Source organism: Indicator indicator, chromosome 13 (assembly GCF_027791375.1).
Source record: "Indicator indicator isolate 239-I01 chromosome 13, UM_Iind_1.1, whole genome shotgun sequence".
Taxonomy (NCBI): domain Eukaryota; kingdom Metazoa; phylum Chordata; class Aves; order Piciformes; family Indicatoridae; genus Indicator; species Indicator indicator.
This window is the reverse complement of record NC_072022.1, coordinates 13,524,875-13,541,500: the sequence shown is the minus strand read 5'-3', so window position 1 is coordinate 13,541,500 and position 16,626 is coordinate 13,524,875. Positions and strand designations below refer to the sequence as shown.

The 16,626-nt window shown below is 38.9% G+C and overlaps 1 protein-coding gene across 3 annotated transcripts in view; it reads left to right on the top strand.

Annotated features, from left to right (window-relative positions):
- ARMC8 (armadillo repeat containing 8) overlaps positions 1 to 15,809 on the top strand; it is a 64,873-nt gene extending 49,064 nt beyond the window's left edge. For 2 of the 3 annotated variants that reach the window (XM_054386349.1, XM_054386348.1), the window contains 12 exons: positions 1,370 to 1,570; positions 3,429 to 3,524; positions 4,934 to 5,016; positions 5,313 to 5,394; positions 7,743 to 7,829; positions 9,533 to 9,625; positions 10,092 to 10,241; positions 12,008 to 12,103; positions 13,493 to 13,588; positions 14,045 to 14,117; positions 14,975 to 15,068; positions 15,524 to 15,809. In XM_054386349.1, the coding sequence (XP_054242324.1) occupies positions 1,370 to 1,570; positions 3,429 to 3,524; positions 4,934 to 5,016; positions 5,313 to 5,394; positions 7,743 to 7,829; positions 9,533 to 9,625; positions 10,092 to 10,241; positions 12,008 to 12,103; positions 13,493 to 13,588; positions 14,045 to 14,117; positions 14,975 to 15,068; positions 15,524 to 15,557 (1,185 nt within the window). In that variant the 3' untranslated portion in view covers positions 15,558 to 15,809. The remainder of the gene's footprint in view (positions 1 to 1,369; positions 1,571 to 3,428; positions 3,525 to 4,933; positions 5,017 to 5,312; positions 5,395 to 7,742; positions 7,830 to 9,532; positions 9,626 to 10,091; positions 10,242 to 12,007; positions 12,104 to 13,492; positions 13,589 to 14,044; positions 14,118 to 14,974; positions 15,069 to 15,523) is intronic. The other variant, XM_054386350.1, reaches the window with a different exon arrangement.
- The last annotated feature ends 817 nt before the right edge of the window (positions 15,810 to 16,626 follow it).

Genomic DNA, 16,626 nt, shown 5'->3' with positions numbered 1-16,626 from the left:
AACCTTGGAAAGAATTGGGAAGTACATTATCTTTGTGATTTAGCTATGAAATTCCAATTTTTTCTTTCTTACTCAACCTGAATGTCATTCTTTTGAGAGCTTATATACAACTTTCAAGATTTATTTTGTGCTGAACTCAGTTTTAAATACACTTTGTCAGCCTGGTAATTGAAACTGATGGTGTTTAATCATTACGGGATGGTTCTGAATTCTACAGAATTAGAAGTACAGTATTAATTAAATGCTGATCAGTCTGAAAGTCTTACCTGATGTCTTCAAGTGACAGATACATGGAGAGGAGGTGCTTTGGCTAACTGGCTTAGATGCAAGATGCACAATCAAAATGATAATCCTTGTGGTAGCATCACATCAGTGAGTCCTGTAACTCTGCTTCCTGACTTGTGGAATGGAGGAGAGAAGAATCTTATGTATTTAATGATTTGAATTGTCAATGGATAAATGTTATTTCAGGTTCCCAAAACATAACTCCGTGAAACATTTTTCTACCCATGTATTTCTTTTGAAGCCCATGAAGTTGCACAAGCCAAAACCTTCATATTATCCCTCAACCATTTTCATATTCCTGTTTGGTGAGGCTTGTATGAACAGTCTCATTCATTGGAGAATTGGTGTTTCCAGAGTTAATTGCTTTTCACTGAGCTTAAGGTAAAGAAAGGTTTGCTTGACTTTAATATTGCAAGTAGAGAAGGTATGACAAAAATGTTATGTGAATGTAATCAAGGTGGGGGGATATGTCAGGATAAGGCAGAATGGACCTGGATTTCAAGTGGAGATTCTGGTTGGCCAAATACAAGGATAGTGCTCCAAACTTAGGGACAGTGCTCGCTTCCCTACTACTCCTAGCAGCCTGCATGGGTCAAGGAAGCCCTGATACTAGACTACATTGTCCTTAGTCAATCTTAGATTGCGAAAGAGGAGGAGGGAGCTGCAGGCAGCTTGGGTACTTTTGGTTCCTGTGTGCAGTAAGAATAAATCTGTGCAAATAGAAACTTTTGAAGGGTTTTCTTTTATTTATTTATTTTATTTAATTTTATTTAGCTTTTGTGAAACTTTGACCATGGTCACTTCTAAACATTGCATTCATGCAGACTAATTCCAACTGTACGAGAAGTTGATTGATAGTAACCTACTGTGTCTGTAGCAATTTCTGTGCCTACTTTGTACTGAGAAATTTGTCTGTAGTCTTTAAAAAACACTGAAATCCTTTTGTCTGAAGGTACTGATCTAAGGAATGTTGTTGAGAATTCTTCTAGCATAGGTGTTTCACTGTTTTTGTGATCTTCTTTCTGAACATAGCTGCACTAAGCAGTGGTGGCATTCTTTTCTATTTTGTTTTTAAACGTTTCAGACTCTGCCATGTTTGGTTCGAATGTGTAGTAAGGAAAGACTGCTGGAGGAGCGAGTAGAAGGAGCAGAAACATTGGCCTACTTGATTGAAACAGATGTGGAGCTCCAGAGAATTGCCAGCATTACTGACCACCTCATTGTGATGCTTGCTGACTACTTCAAGTATCCCAGCTCAGTGAGTGCAATCACTGATATCAAGAGGGTATGTTTCCCTGCCCAGTTCCAAAGCTTTGAAAAATGTGCAAAAGCAATAATAAATGGGCTCAGGGTATAATTGCATTCTATTTCAAACTTATCTTGGAATTCCTCCTATTCACTTGCCTTCTTGCTGAGTCAGATTTCTAGAAAGTACCCAAAAAGGTGGATTATAGAGCCCTGGATTATATAGCTCTGAAACTAAGTCAAGGGGTAGACTCACTTCTCAGATTTCTATACAATGGGACTGATTCTTTATATGGAGCTGCCTTAATTCTATGTAAAAATGCAAATTAAATATATATTAAAAATATTTACAGTGTAGAATTAAATAAGCAGAAGGCAGTTTAGCAGCTGTCTTGGGGAATAATGGCCATTGGCTGTAGTATCAAAAAAAATATCAGGTTCCAGATGTGAGCATGACAACTACAGATACTGTGCCACTGCTTTGAACATTCAGAAAGCCTGTAAAAACAGTCAGCTGAGAAGCCAGAATGTTTACTTTGTATAGGATCTTCTGACTTACACCCTGTAAGGTAAAATCTACGTGATTGAGGGCTCTGCCAAACAGATTACTTGTCTGTTTTAAGTATTTTTAACAATGATCTAATACGTTTTGTTCTAATACAGCTGCACCAGTGAGAATTACTCATACAGCTTAATTCTGCACAGTTCTTTATCTGAGTGCTTTGCTGCTTAGTACTGGCATTTTTCTGGCATTTTCTAGCAATATTTGTGTAAATATTGCATCAGTTTGTGGAATGCTTTGGTACAGAATTTTGAGGGCATTTGGAATCATAGGATCATTCCCACTAGAAAGAATAGAAGGAGGTTGGCAAGTCTTAATTTTCTGCTCAAAGCAGAGTCAGCACTGAGCTTAGATGAGGTTAAGAGTCCAGTTCAACTGGCTTGTGAAAACTGCTAAGAATGGGTATGAAACAACATATCCTAGCAATCTGTTCCAGTGTTTGACAGTTCTAATAGTGAATTTTTATTTCTTTCTTACATCCAGTAAGAACCTCTCCTGTTTTGATGTGACTGTTGTCTCTCTTTCCCTCGCTATGCCAGAGTGTGGCCCCATGTTTTCCTTTTAGGAATTGGAGGGCTGCTTGTAGGTCTTCATTCAACATTCTCTTCTCCTGACTGAACAATCCAGGGTACCCCCAATCTGCTCCTCCAGGTCTGCTCTCCTGAAGTCAAGGCTCCATACTCTTGCACTGTGCTTTTCTCACACATCTCAGGAACTTTTTATGATCCATATAGCTAGTGCTTCTATTAATTATCATATCCCTGAGCAGCTTATCCAGTGGTGCATCACCCTAATCCACCCCTGTAGCACCTGTTGTTAAGAAGCTATCTTCCAGATACCTCCAAGATAGCTTTTGTCCTGTTGTGCTACCTTTACAGCAGAAGCTGGAAATTAACATCCAGCTTAAAATGAAGGTCCCCTGAGAGAGCAGCTTTGGTTCATGCTTTTGCTTCAGTCTCTTGATAAAGCTTCCCTTGATTCTCTCCCAATTTTATTCACGTTTCCTTTCTTCTTCCTGTAAGTTTCTGTAGGATAAATAATAATGATTTTTGCCTGAATATGGTATGGATAGTTTTGTAAGTTGATGAAAGTTTTTTGGCTTCAAATTGTTGAAACTGGCTTATCTGTAACTCGGCAGAGAAATGACCCATATTCTTAAACCAGTTACTGAGTTTGGTTGGTAAAGGTGGGCATCGGCTAATGGAAGAGCAGTGCATTTGTGTTTCTGGCTGCCCTTGATATGGTAAATATAAAAGCACTAGTTTGTAACAAGTAAGAATTTAAAGCCTGTAATTTTTGAGTGTCTAAGTTTGATGCTTTTGCTTTGTTTAAATAGCTTGACCATGATTTGAAGCATGCCCATGAACTGCGCCAGGCTGCTTTCAAGCTCTATGCTTCCCTGGGAGCAAATGACGAAGACATCCGAAAAAAGGTGAGCCTGTGAAAAATGTTAGCCACTAGGCAAAGATGGAGGTGAAGGTTAGGCTGAAAGGCAGTGCAAGAATTTGCACCCTTCTAGTCAATTTTTTGTTTGTGATGTAAATAAGTTGAAATAGTCTCTCTTCCTGCTTACATGAATATAAACTTTAGGATTGCACTTTCTGTACATAGGGTTTGAACAAAAATTGATATCTTGCTGCCACAAAATACAAAATTAAAGTTTATGTAAACATCTTCACAGTGATGAGTTAGATTTTCACAGTAAGTTGTCTTTGAATGTGTTGTGGTCCTAGATACTCATAATCCTTGCAAAACTATTATTGTCACGAGTAATTTCTGTAACCCATGTTCTGAGAGACAGAATATATATCTGTTGTCATGTATCCTGTTAGAAAGCAAATGTTTTTTTCAAAAATAGACCCTAATTGTATTGGGGAAAAATGTCAAAATTTGGTCCATGTTCTGAAGTGACCAAGGGAGTTCATGCTGTCATAACAAAGGAGTTGTGTGAATGGGAACAAACTGTTCAAACATCATCCATCTCTCTTCTCTCATGGGAGCACTCATATAGTTCATTATATGTGTGGAAAATGGAGAGGAATTAAACAATGAATGAATAAAAGCAGCATTTAATTTAAGCAGTTTTGTCAAGCATGGCAAGTACTGGAGGCTGAGTCTATTTACTGTTAAAGGGGAAAAACGGAAGAAAGATCTGGTCAAGGAGGAAATGGGAAAACACAGTATTGAAAAGATAATGATCAGAAAAGTTTATCAGCGGGGAACCTTTCAGGGTCTTCAGAATTCAAACCCATGAATTTCTCCTTTGTTTCAGGATGAACTTCTTTAGTTAGTAGAAAGAATCCTTCATTTACACATCCAACATTTGTTTTTGATAAGTGATGTGTGTGTACATGACAGAAGTTGCTTTGCTACACAAAAGCCGTCTTTCATCATAGTAGTAACTCCCTTTTGTCCTAGCCTTAAGTGCTGGTTCTGGCCATGTCTAAATATGGTAGGTGAACAACTGTTTTTTTCCAGATGGCTCTACAAGGTGTCTCTAATCTGCTGCTTGTATATATTGTGTGCACTCACACATGCTGTCTTTTCTTTTAAAATGACATTAAGGGTTATTCTTATATATATAACCCTCTTATTTCCTGGTGATTATTAAATCATTTTGAAAGCAGTAGCAGAGCACACGTATGAATGTAGGCTGTGGGCCTTTTTCTACATTGTATGCAGATACACAAGACTTGCCACTTAATCTGCAAGGAGGATGTGGCTTGCTGTTTTTAGCAAAAAGGTTTTATATGCAGTATTTAAAATGCTGCAGATTAAAACCAAGGAACCCCTAGATGTTTATTACTGTCTTCATACAACACAAATTCCTTTTTGTTCCAGATCATTGAGACTGAGAATATGATGGACCGTATTGTTAATGGCTTGTCTGAATCTAGTATCAAGGTGCGATTAGCTGCAGTCAGGTAGGAAGCCTTTCTCTTTCATACAAATACTTCAGTCTTGTCCCAGTCTGATGCTGTACCTGCTAGATTTTCTGCTAATTTTTCAAAAGCTAATCTGAAGTAATTTCTACTGTTGGAAATTTTAATAGGAAGCTGAGGAAGTTGTCCTGGACTAGTACAACACTTTCTCTTTGCTGTTTAGAGTCTATTACTTAGTAAATTCTAAGCTGAATCTTTGTGTGGAAGCAATGCATGTATGACAGTATGGTACAAGTGAGTGTGTGTGTTTCACAGTGAAGGTTTCTCTTCCATTACAGATGTTTGCACAGTTTGTCCCGTTCTGTACAGCAGCTCAGGACAAGTTTTCAGGATCATGCTGTATGGAAACCTTTAATGAAGGTAAGTAAAGAAAAGTTAGGGCTCAGCTACTGAGGTGGTGTGTTCCATTCAAGGGTGATGCAGCGTCTGTTCAATCTGCATAACTTTCTGTGGAATTATCATAGAAATTATCTGAAAATCTGGAAATTACTTTTTCCCAAGAGTCATAAGTCAACAGAAGACAAGCCCAGCGGAGAGAACTGTGGCCCATACTTGATTTTTTTTGTTGTTGTTTTGTTTGTGTGTGGGTGGTTTGGTGTTATGTTTTGTTTTTTCTGATTCACAAGTGGGTCACACTTGAGTTATCCTTAATGTTTATATGGAGCACTAGGAGGACTATATCTGTTTTAGTTTCTGGATGGCATAGTTCGGACTTGGTTTGTAAGCCCCACAACAGAATTTATATCTGTGTTTTCTCCTGTAACTCTCTGCCTTCTAGATCTCATTGCACATTCTAAATCTGAAGCCCAAGAGCTCAGCAAGGCCTTTAAAAAAGAGACATTTTAATGTAATGTAATTATTCTCAAGGTTGAATGACATCAAAACGCGTAAGGCATATATGTAATGTGAGCATCACTAAGAGCAGATAAATTTAGTTTCTCAGTTTCAACATCTTCTAGACCTCAAAAATAGTGAACAGACCAAGTCTGCTAGTGAGAAGCTTGAAAGCTTGGTCAGTATTGACATCCATGAGAATCACCTAAGGCAAACTTGAGTCTATTCAGAAATACGAGCCAGACTGGAGAAAGTGGTCCCACCAGAGATGAACTGATGAGCCTGCTAACAGGGCTGCTGTATTAGCTGATTCTCCAAAGCTTCACTCTGGAAGAAGCCTGTTGCTTGTAGTGCTCAGTGATGCTTTATTCGGGCCTGACTTCCTCTCCTGCTTATGTCCTACTTCTCACAAGTTATGGACATAAGAAAACTTATCTCACTAGTTACACTATATTCTCTGGCCATCTTGTTGGATATGGGCCAAGAAGCTCTCTTAGTCTGCTGTGCTGCTTGCCATGAATTAGAGGCTCTAAAATATGGGCCTACTTTTCCCTACAGTTTCATGAAAGAAATGATGGGGAAATTATTTTCTGACGGTGTACATGTGTGAGTTGATAATAATCCATGGATGTCCAATTTGTTAGGCTTACTGGGAGGTCAGGGTAGGTTTGATCATGCAAGTTTTGTGTTTTCACTATAGTGTAATAATCCTGTGACACAGGACTCGTGTTCATCATGTGAAAGGGCTTGGAGGGAGTGGTTTGATTATTTTAAGAGTTTAAGAAAGGCCAAACGTGAAAACCTTGAAGAGAAAAATGACAGAATTGCTTGAAGAAGCACAGCTAGGAGAAAAAGAAGGTCCTATGTTAAAAACAACCCACAAATGTAGATGTAAGACTTCTGTGTAAACACAGCTGCTGGCAGCTTTGTATTAAATAAACTGAAGCAGATTTGTATTAAATAAACTGAAGTCAGAAACTTGTATATTCATCCCAAACCACCCAGAATTACTCTTAATAGAAAAATAAAAATAATAGTAAATACAGATAACTTGATTTTCAATCTAGATTAATAACTCTGCAAGTCCTTTCTCTCTCCCCTATCATGTTTAGCTGTATACGGCATGGACAATGCCTAAAACTGTAGGACTTACATACAGGTACTGTAGTCCAAGCCTCTCTAAATGCAGCAATTGTTCATGTTTGCTCCCTGCTCTGAAACAAAAGACAGTACAGAACAACCCCACCATTTCCCCTTTTAGTTGCTAGAGGAACAGTTGTAGCCTCCAGGCCTACTTCCTCATTGAGTTTCCTCAGAAGATGCAGAAGAGTTGTTCTGTTTACAAATGGCATGTGTTGACTCTGGAGACCTAAGCACAGACAAGAGAGAGTATAACTTGTTCCAGGCTACTTGCTTTTCTGAAAGGATGGTCATGAGGAAATTTGTCTTGTCCTGTGCATGAGGTACAGGAGAATAGAGGAGGCTCCTCTTGGAGCTTCCACCACTTGCCTGTAAAGCATGGCACAGAGGTGCACTGCAGGACATAGTCTCCTCTCTGAGAGAATGGCTGCAGAGCTGAAGTATAAATGCCAGCATGTGTGTACTTTGCAGGGCCAGGATCTGTTCCTACCATTTTCTTTTTAAATTGGACCCAAAAGCTTTCAAATCTGCTTCTGCTTTGCTCCAGCTTGTATCATCACAGTGAATTGAATGAGCGCTCTGGATCTGCGCTCCTAGCATCAAAGCAGAAGCCAAGCTCCCTAAGTAAGGAATATTAAAAGTGCAGAATAATTACAGGTATTCCATTCCAAAATGAATCTTTCCTTATTCTACTGGTTAACAGAGATTCCTTACTCTCCCCTTTGTGACTGCAGGTTTTACAGAATGCTCCAAGTGAAATCCTTGTAGTAGCATCTTCCACGCTATGCAATCTTCTTCTGGAGTTCTCCCCAAGCAAGGAGGTTAGTATTTATCCAGAACCAAGAGGAGGTAACAGACAAAGTTACAGATAAAGGTATCTTAATTGATAACCACTACTTGTGAAGTGTCATAGAGCTGTGATGTTAGGCAGGCTGTATCACTGAGATATGGTAAATAACACATCATCTGATTACAGTGCTGTCACAGATAAAGATGGTTGAATAGTTAAATATAGGCATAACATTTTCAATTATTTTTACTTGTAAAACACTATCTAAAAAGTTCATTAGCAAGAAGAAAATAAACTGAGAATTGGGAATGTGGGCCATCATGTTAGACAGTTACTGCTGTAATCATGAAAACCCTGGCATCGCTGAGTCTTGTGGGTTTTATTTTTGAGTGATCGTACAGGAGATCTGTTCTTGAGTTCTGCAGTTCTATGTTTTTTTGGACAGATCATGCATACATATCCATACTTCATAACAAGGGAACAATTTTAAGAGTCATAGAATGGCTTCAATTGGGAATGACTTAAGATGATCAGGTCCAACCATTACTCAAGTCCACCAAGGCTGGCACTAAACCATGTCCCTCAGCACCACTTCTCTGCCTCTTTTAAACATCTCCGGGGTGGGAGATTCAGCTACTTCCCTGGTGAGCCTGCTCCAGTCTTTGAGACCTTTAAGGGAGGAAATTTTTCCTAATATCTAAACTAAACCTTTCCTGGTGCAACTTGAGGCCATTTCTTCTCACATTATCACTTGTTACTAGGGAGAAGCCAACACCCATCTGTCTCCAACCTCCTTTCAGGTGGCTGTAGAGAGTGAGGTGGTCTCCCCTCAGCCTCCTGTTTCCCAGAGTAAGCCCCAGTTCCCTCAGCTGCTCCTCATATGACCTGTTCTCCAGAATTCCTCGTGTCTTAGATATTTCTTAATTACAGCAAACATACACAAGATGGTGGTGTATGTGGACTCTTGCAGGCACTTAGGTTTACCTTCCTTTGATCATTTGATCTTGGTGCTTTTAATTGTATCTGAGAGACAGAACATTGACTGAAGCAGCTGTTCCAAACTTAACTTGTATTACCTTAATCAGTTTGAAAGAAAAAAAAACGCATGCATTGATACTTCCCCTGGCATTTAAAGATGTGCTGCATTTCAATCTGATCATCAAGAACAGTTTCCAGTTTCCTTCACTATATTGAAATGTTTCTCCTGGATTTATTTTGGTCTGATTGCTACACACAAAGACTGTAGGTCAGGAAATATATCAAACAGCTTTTATTGTCCTTAACCTCTTTTAAACAGTCACATACATCCCACTGGATACTCAAAAAGATGATTCCTACTCAAGAAAGACTCTTAGCAGTGCAGTCCCAAGCTGAAAGCTGTTGGAGAAAACCTATTTGCTTGTGTGAGCATGGCAGGTGTGTGTATAGTGTCACAGCAGTATGTATATGACTGTGTATATACCTGTGTACTCATACACAAATACATACCAGGATAAAGCTGTCCTGACCTGAGTTTTTCATAAGAGCCTACCTTTTAATGCTCATGAATATAGGGTGTGGCTTGGACATCTTGTGTGAGTGAGCTGGACATCTTGTAATCTCAAGAATAAGATACAAACAAGACTTTTTTTCCTATTATATTTACGTTTGTGTATATGTCTAATTAGTCTATGAATTGTTTTAAAGAGTTTGTGGTTTTGTTTTTTCTTTTCTCCTTCCTCGTCTTAATTTTAGCCTATTTTAGAATCAGGAGCCATAGAACTTCTATGTAGTTTGACACAGAGTGAAAACCTCGCCTTGCGAGTGAACGGCATTTGGGCTTTAATGGTAAGTAGAGCACACACCATCAAATGCTGCTTGTGATTTGCTTCTTAAGAAGTTTGGGGATGTAACTTAAAGAACTCCTCAGTTATTAAAAATAATATAGCTGAAGCCTGGCTTGTGCTTCCACTTAATAACAGAAGGAAAACCATATCAGCCTGGAATGCTTCATCAATTAGTCCATTAAATACAATAAATTTTTCAGTTCCAATAGCAGTTTTGGTTGCCAAGATCATTCGTGGAAGCAGTTAAGTAGTGTCAGTAGCATGCCAGGGGATAAATAAAAGTAGGTAATAACCAGGTCAGCCATAGGACTGTGTGGAAGTTGAATACACTGTGTAGTAATTCCTCAGAAACAAAACCTTTCCAGGATTAGTTCCAGCAGGGGATGTATGCTTGCAGGGGATAGCCTTCTGAAGGAGTGAAAATCCGAGTTCAAGGTAAAACATTAAGCACATTTTGTCTCTTTCAGAATATGGCATTTCAAGCAGAACAGAAGATCAAATCAGACATCTTACGAGGTCTGAGCACAGAGCAGTTATTCCAGTTGCTTTCTGATTCTGATGTAAATGTTCTGATGAAAACTTTGGGACTGCTCAGGAATCTTCTATCTACTCGCCCAGTAAGTAGAGCTGCAATCAGACCTTCTTCTGAAAGATGGCCAAACGTGTAGACAATGCAAATTAATTCTTAATCTTTTTTTATAAGACAAGCTGTTCTTCTGATTTAGATAAATGTTTGCTACATTGCTAAAACTGAGGCCTTTGGATTTATCCAAATATCTCTAACTAAATGTACTGATCAGTGAAAGAATTCTCTACATCCACTGAAATTTGTAATTATTATAAAATACAGAGGTAGACAGTTACATTTACTGTTCAATCCCACTGCATTTAGCTTTCAGCAGAATTATTTTCCTAAGTCTATCTGTGAAACTAGTCCAGAACAACAATAAAAGGGTTGCACTGTTGAGTCAAGGTATGGAGAGCTACATGTCGTTAAGGATACCTGTATTGATTCCTTCTTGACACCTGAAGTATTTCTGTTCTTGTCCAGCTATATAGACAGTACTGGCTTTTTGAATTTGACTGTGGGACTGTGCACTTAAAAAACCGCATACGTTCATTTTACACACTGAAATAAAATGGTTTGAAAATGTAAGCCCATGAATTGTTTTTGACAGGGAGAAAGAGATATTGGTGGAGGAAAAGAAAGGGGTAATCCCCTGTGAAGAACAGAGGGAAAACATGCAGCAAACATTTGGCAAGCCAACATTTTTGTGGGGGAAAAAAACCACGAAGCCTCTGCTGTGCATTTATCACGTATTGTGTTTCTACCATAAAAAGGTCACTGCAAAAAATCTTCTGATATTTGTACTCGTTGAGTCTCAATAAGCTTCATAGAAAATTAGCTCTGTCTTAATGTGAAAATATATTTAATAACCAGTCATTCATTAAATTCACCCTGAGTTCTTGACAGCAGAGTGTCATTATCACTTGAGGTATTCTTCATCTGAAACTATGTCCCAACTTCACCTACTTTCTGTAGTATGTTTCAGAGCCAGAATCAACCATTCTCATTCTCTGTGCAAAGCTCACTCCAGAATTCCTCATCCAGCAGCTTTCAAATGAGGTCTTGTTGTTAGCAATTTTAAGTAGTCCTACTGGAATCTCTAATATCTTAAATTATAGTGTGCCATGTGCTGATGGTAATTTCTGGTGGCTGTTTGCTGGCACTCTTGAGTTTTGGTGTCAGTTAATCCAGTAGATCTAGTTTCATCTTTTTCTGTTACTTCTAATGATTAATTTCATTCTAGTACAGATGTTTATAGTCTGTGATGAAATGACCTTTAATGTCCGTCTCTTCACTTGAGACGGTTTTCTTCGATGATAAGCAATGTCTATGGCTTGTTTCTCCAAACCCTCTCAGGCTTTTGAAATGAGAATATAGAACCTGGTCACAGTGTTCCAGTAAGACCAGCAAATATGAGATAAGAAACCCCAGTTTTCTTACCTCTCTCTGATACCCCTTTGTTATCAGAAGAGAAGTGGTTCTTGTGAACTGCAGCATCATACTTAGAGCTTGAGTCCAGCAGGATTCAGTCTTCAGACTGGCCTCCATGCAACTGGGCAACCTATGTCTTTTCTACAGGTTACAGTGAAATCGGAACCAAGGCCCATATCATGCTCTCTCAAACAAGACCAGGCTTCAAATGAAGAGGAATATTTATGAAGTTTTTCTGCTCTGATAGATTCTTGGTTTGGGGAGACCTCTCTAGGAGCTAGGGTCTTTGTGCCATGTTGCTACTCCTTACTTTACTGTAATTTGAGTAGAAATGCCCCTTCTTTGGGAAGTTACACTGATTGTGTTTCATCATTGCTTTGACAGCACATAGATCATATAATGAGCACTCATGGGAAGCAAATCATGCAAGCAGTGACGCTCATTCTGGAAGGGGAGCACAATATAGAAGTCAAAGAGCAGGTATTCTGTTTTGGTTCACATTCTCTTGGCAGCATAAGATTTAAGAAGCAGCTAAGAATGCTTAGTCTTCTCAGTGTGTCATTTTTGTTTGGGTTTATGGTGTGCTGTGAATGTTTTACTGAGATCTGTCAAATTAATTTTCCTACCTATAAGAATGCTCTTCTTGCTTATTACAAATGTGTTTGAATTGAATTCAGAAGAATATTTTTAAATGTGGCTTTGGTAGAGAGGAGGGCAATGTATGTGAAAGTAGAAGAATTAAATCTTGGCAAAAAGGGGACAGTAGGAACAAGAAAAGAGAAGGAAGCCAGTGTTTCACAGTGTCTTGGAAAGCATCATGGTTATTGGCTCCTATATCAGCTATTAGAGCAGTCAGTAATGAAGAATACCATGATCCTCTGCCTTGCTGGCACTAATAGATGTTCTCCTGAGAGATGTGGTAACTCAGCTGTTCTTGGGTGCCTGCAGGAGCCAGCAGCAGTAAGAGGAGGAGAGGTACTACTAGGGTAAAGCACATGCTGGCATAGCCCAGGAAAAAGTGTGGAGGGACGTACCCTGACAAATTAAAACGAGAAAAGCAATATGCAAGGGGAGAAGGAGGTAGCTGGTAGGGAAAAGCATCCCTGGCTTGATGTCAGTGTAAGGGGGCCAGCATACAGGGATTATCTGCTGTGGGCACTGGAGCAAAAGTAAGAGAAGAGATGGGCTGAGTTTGGCTGATTAGCTCTTGTGACAGACAAGATGATCAATTGGAGAACCCTGTTTCTTGCTCATACAGGGCATGTGGTGTTGAAGAATGGGGTCAGTGGGAAGCTGTGGGAGATACCAGAGATATTCAGCTTTAGCTTAGGATGGGTATCAGTAGCAAGCAGCTTGGCAAATAAGTGTAAAAATACAATTAAATCCAGAATGGCCTAAATCTCTACTCAGTGAAGACTGGGTTGAAGGCAAACAGGCTGTTTATGGCTATTACAGTGCAAAATTAGGAGAACAACCCCCAGACACTCTTAATAGATAGCAAATTTAGTGACAGCATGGTTCTGAAACAGCTGTGTCTTTCTAAGCAGTTCTTCCTAAATAAGTTTTAGTGACTGGAATGGCCTTTATGGCAACAGAAGGCTTTTACCATGCCATGCCTATCAAAAGTACTACTAGACTGAAAATTTTACTCATTGAAATGAATTAATGTTGATTTTGCCAGGGCTGTTCAACCACAACTGTTAACTCTGGCATTAGCCCCAGATATAGGCAAGCTCGAAATGCCAGCTTAAAGATATTTAAACTAATTAATGGAATTGTTTGTCACAAGTTCAAAGCTGTCAGGGAAACTGTATAAATCATGGGATGTGAACTGTGGCCAAATAATTTCAGAGTTTTTTTCTTTTTCAGACATTATGCATACTTGCTAATATAGCAGATGGAACAACAGCAAAAGAACTGATTATGACCAATGATGATATCCTGCAGAAAATCAAATACTACATGGTATGGGAAATTTCTCTTCAAGTTTCTTTGTCTTTTTCAGGGAACAAAAGAGGTTACTTCAGCACTTTGTCTTGTAAGTTATTCAGTATCATGCATTTAACTGTTTCATGTACCTAGCTGTGTTTAAGGAACTATGCAGTGCAGTTCTGTATGGCAGAGGTTGATTAAATGGAAAATTCAGTCATTATTTCCCATAAGAAAGTTACAGTGATTTAAGCAATACCTGTTACAAATCTATGTGGTGTTTCATGGCCTTGGAAGAGGCATATTTTGTAGACCTGAACGAGTGCTTGGAAGTGATTAAATGCTACTAGGGTGTCTTACGTTATGGCAGCATCTTTGAGAGAAGTTATAGATCACAATTAGTCACAAGTTTGCTACCTTAGTTTTTAGAGGCTGTAGATCTGAGAATCTCTGAATTTCTTTTTCTAAATGTGACTACTTTTTTTTATATAGAGTCATTCAAATGCTAAACTTCAGCTTGCTGCCATGTTCTGTATATCTAATCTCATATGGAATGAAGAAGAAGGTAAGAAAGCCTCGTTATTAATACATATACAGGTTACTATCCTGATCCAAAGGCCAATGTTGCATAGCAATCAGTATTTGCACAGCACAGTGGGATTCAAAGCATAAAGGGAGACATCTTCATAGATGAAATATGGAAGGAGAGAAAATGGGCAGGAGGACATAAGAGGAAAGCATAGAGAGCTGTTTTGGGGCAGGAAGGCACAAGAGGAATGTGACAAGAAATAAATAGGAGTTGATGAGAATCACATGGTGGAAGGTTTCCATCAGTAGCATTTCTATCAAATCTGAAAGCAATTGGAATGAAAGAGAATCTTAGAGAAACTTCCAGGTCTCAGGATGCTGTAGAAATTCATCATGGGATGGAACAGGTTAGCTGGAGAAGATAAATGGTTAGAAACGCAGTTTGTTGCAAAGAAGTGTTTCCCATTGTCAACAGCTTGAATGGGTTGCATGGTGAGGCTCTGAAACAAGCCAAAGGACTTGTGGGTGGATCTGAAAGGAGTGAGGAACGCTTATTAGTAAGAAGAGTCATGGCCTGGAACAATGGAAATAAACTAGGAGGGAGCTGAAGGTAGCTGCTGCACAGAAAAATGGGTGTTTGTGTTGAGGGGTGGAGGGGACGGATGGAGGCAGCAGGGTGGAGCTGGAAGAAGTGGCAAGGCAAGGTGCTTTGAGGGCTGAGAGGAGGATTTTCTTGGATGATTTACAGACCCTCAAGTTTTTCCATTGCTGTGTTCTAACTGAACTGTGTTCCACACTCCTCCTTTAGGCTGTTCTTTTGCTTCCATTTCTTTCTCCTGTTCTGCAGACATTTGATTTTGGTGGTATTCCCAACAGTGTGATTTATTGTTGTAGGTTCACAAGAACGCCAAGATAAACTACGAGACATGGGAATAGTAGATATTCTACATAAATTGAGTCAGTCATCAGATCCAAATCTGTGTGACAAGTGAGTATAAAGAAAAGTCCAAAAAGATGATCAGAGGGAAATCTTTTTTATTAGAAACTCTTTTGAATATAGAAAAATTACCCAGGGAAACTGTGATTGCACTGAGTTTTATGATGTACAAAGAATTGCAATGAAGTGAAGAGCAGGTTTTATATTGCTGAGGAGTAACAAATTTTACTGAAGTTCTCAACATTATAAAATAACTGCACTTAAGATCTTCTAAACCAGCAGAGGGTCTTCTCTAAAATATCACTGATACAAAGATTTTGTGTAAACCTTGGACTGCTAACAAACTTCCAGAGGATTGGAACAGTGGTAAAACATCACGTAGCACTATGAATTAAAAAGACAATACAGGATCACTGCTATTGTTAATTAAATTGATTGTCTTGTACAGAAAGCTGTTGATGATGAAGCCAAACCCCAGTAATTAACAGTTTACTCTTTTATTGCAGGGCGAAGACAGCACTCCAGCAGTATCTTGCATGATCAAAGGCTAATTGAATCTATGGACACCCCTCATGTCTACTTAAGGAATAGCAGGAGATATTCCTGACTCCTTATATTTGCACAAGTCACCTTGGGCTGCATTTTTCTCAGGTGCAGGGAGCTGCTTTGCAGAAACAGTTTAAATGATCAGGTCTCCAATGCACTTGAGAATTTTCTTGAGGTAGTTTCTTAACTCAGAGGACTCCCAGGGGGTTGTTTTGGTTTTTTGGCTGGTTTTGGTTGGTTGTTGGTTTGGGGTTTTTTGGGTTTTGTTCTCTTTTTTTTTTTTTTTTTTTCTTTTTCCTGAGCTACCTGGACTTTCAGAGCAATCAGTCCCCATTTTTGTTTTGGGCCTACAATTTTCTGCTTTTGCTGCAGCCTGTGTGTATGTGTGTGGGTGTGCTTGAATGGGTGTAGGTATGCTTGGGTGAATGCATGTGGGTGTGAGACCTCAATTTTGTTTTTCCTTTTTTTGTGTGAAAATCTTTTTCTACAGGTTTTCAAGGGTTAACCCTTGTTTGCTGTACGAATACTTCAATGAATTATATACAGTTTGAATGAAATGTTATTTAAAAAAGACAAACAAACCAAACTGTTGTATCCCATAAAGTTTATTTTGAATTTTGAACAGATGAATGTTTTTAAGTAAAATATATGCATTTCTGAACTTCAGCTTAACTTACATTATACTTCCTTTTTAAAGAGAAAAATAGAGACAGTAGACCCCAAATCATAAGCAGCACATTCTGTATTGACAAGGTTCAAGCGTTTTTTACTGCCATACAAGGTCACCTTGTACTGATGACATATTCAAACCCATGGAATGGGTGAACTGGATCAATTGGAGTTTCTTTAGGTTTTTAGAAGGAAAGCTCATACCTGAGAGCTAGCATGACTGTTGACTTTCCTGGAAAGGAACAGGTGGCTGCAATAGCAGCAGGCATAAGCTATTGCTTTAGTAGTCAAGAACTTGCTCCTAGTTGCTGCAGAATTAACTTTATTTCACTGGTGATAAATATTTGCTGGTCACTAATCTCAATAGAGCAAAGAGTATGTTGCAGAAGTTACA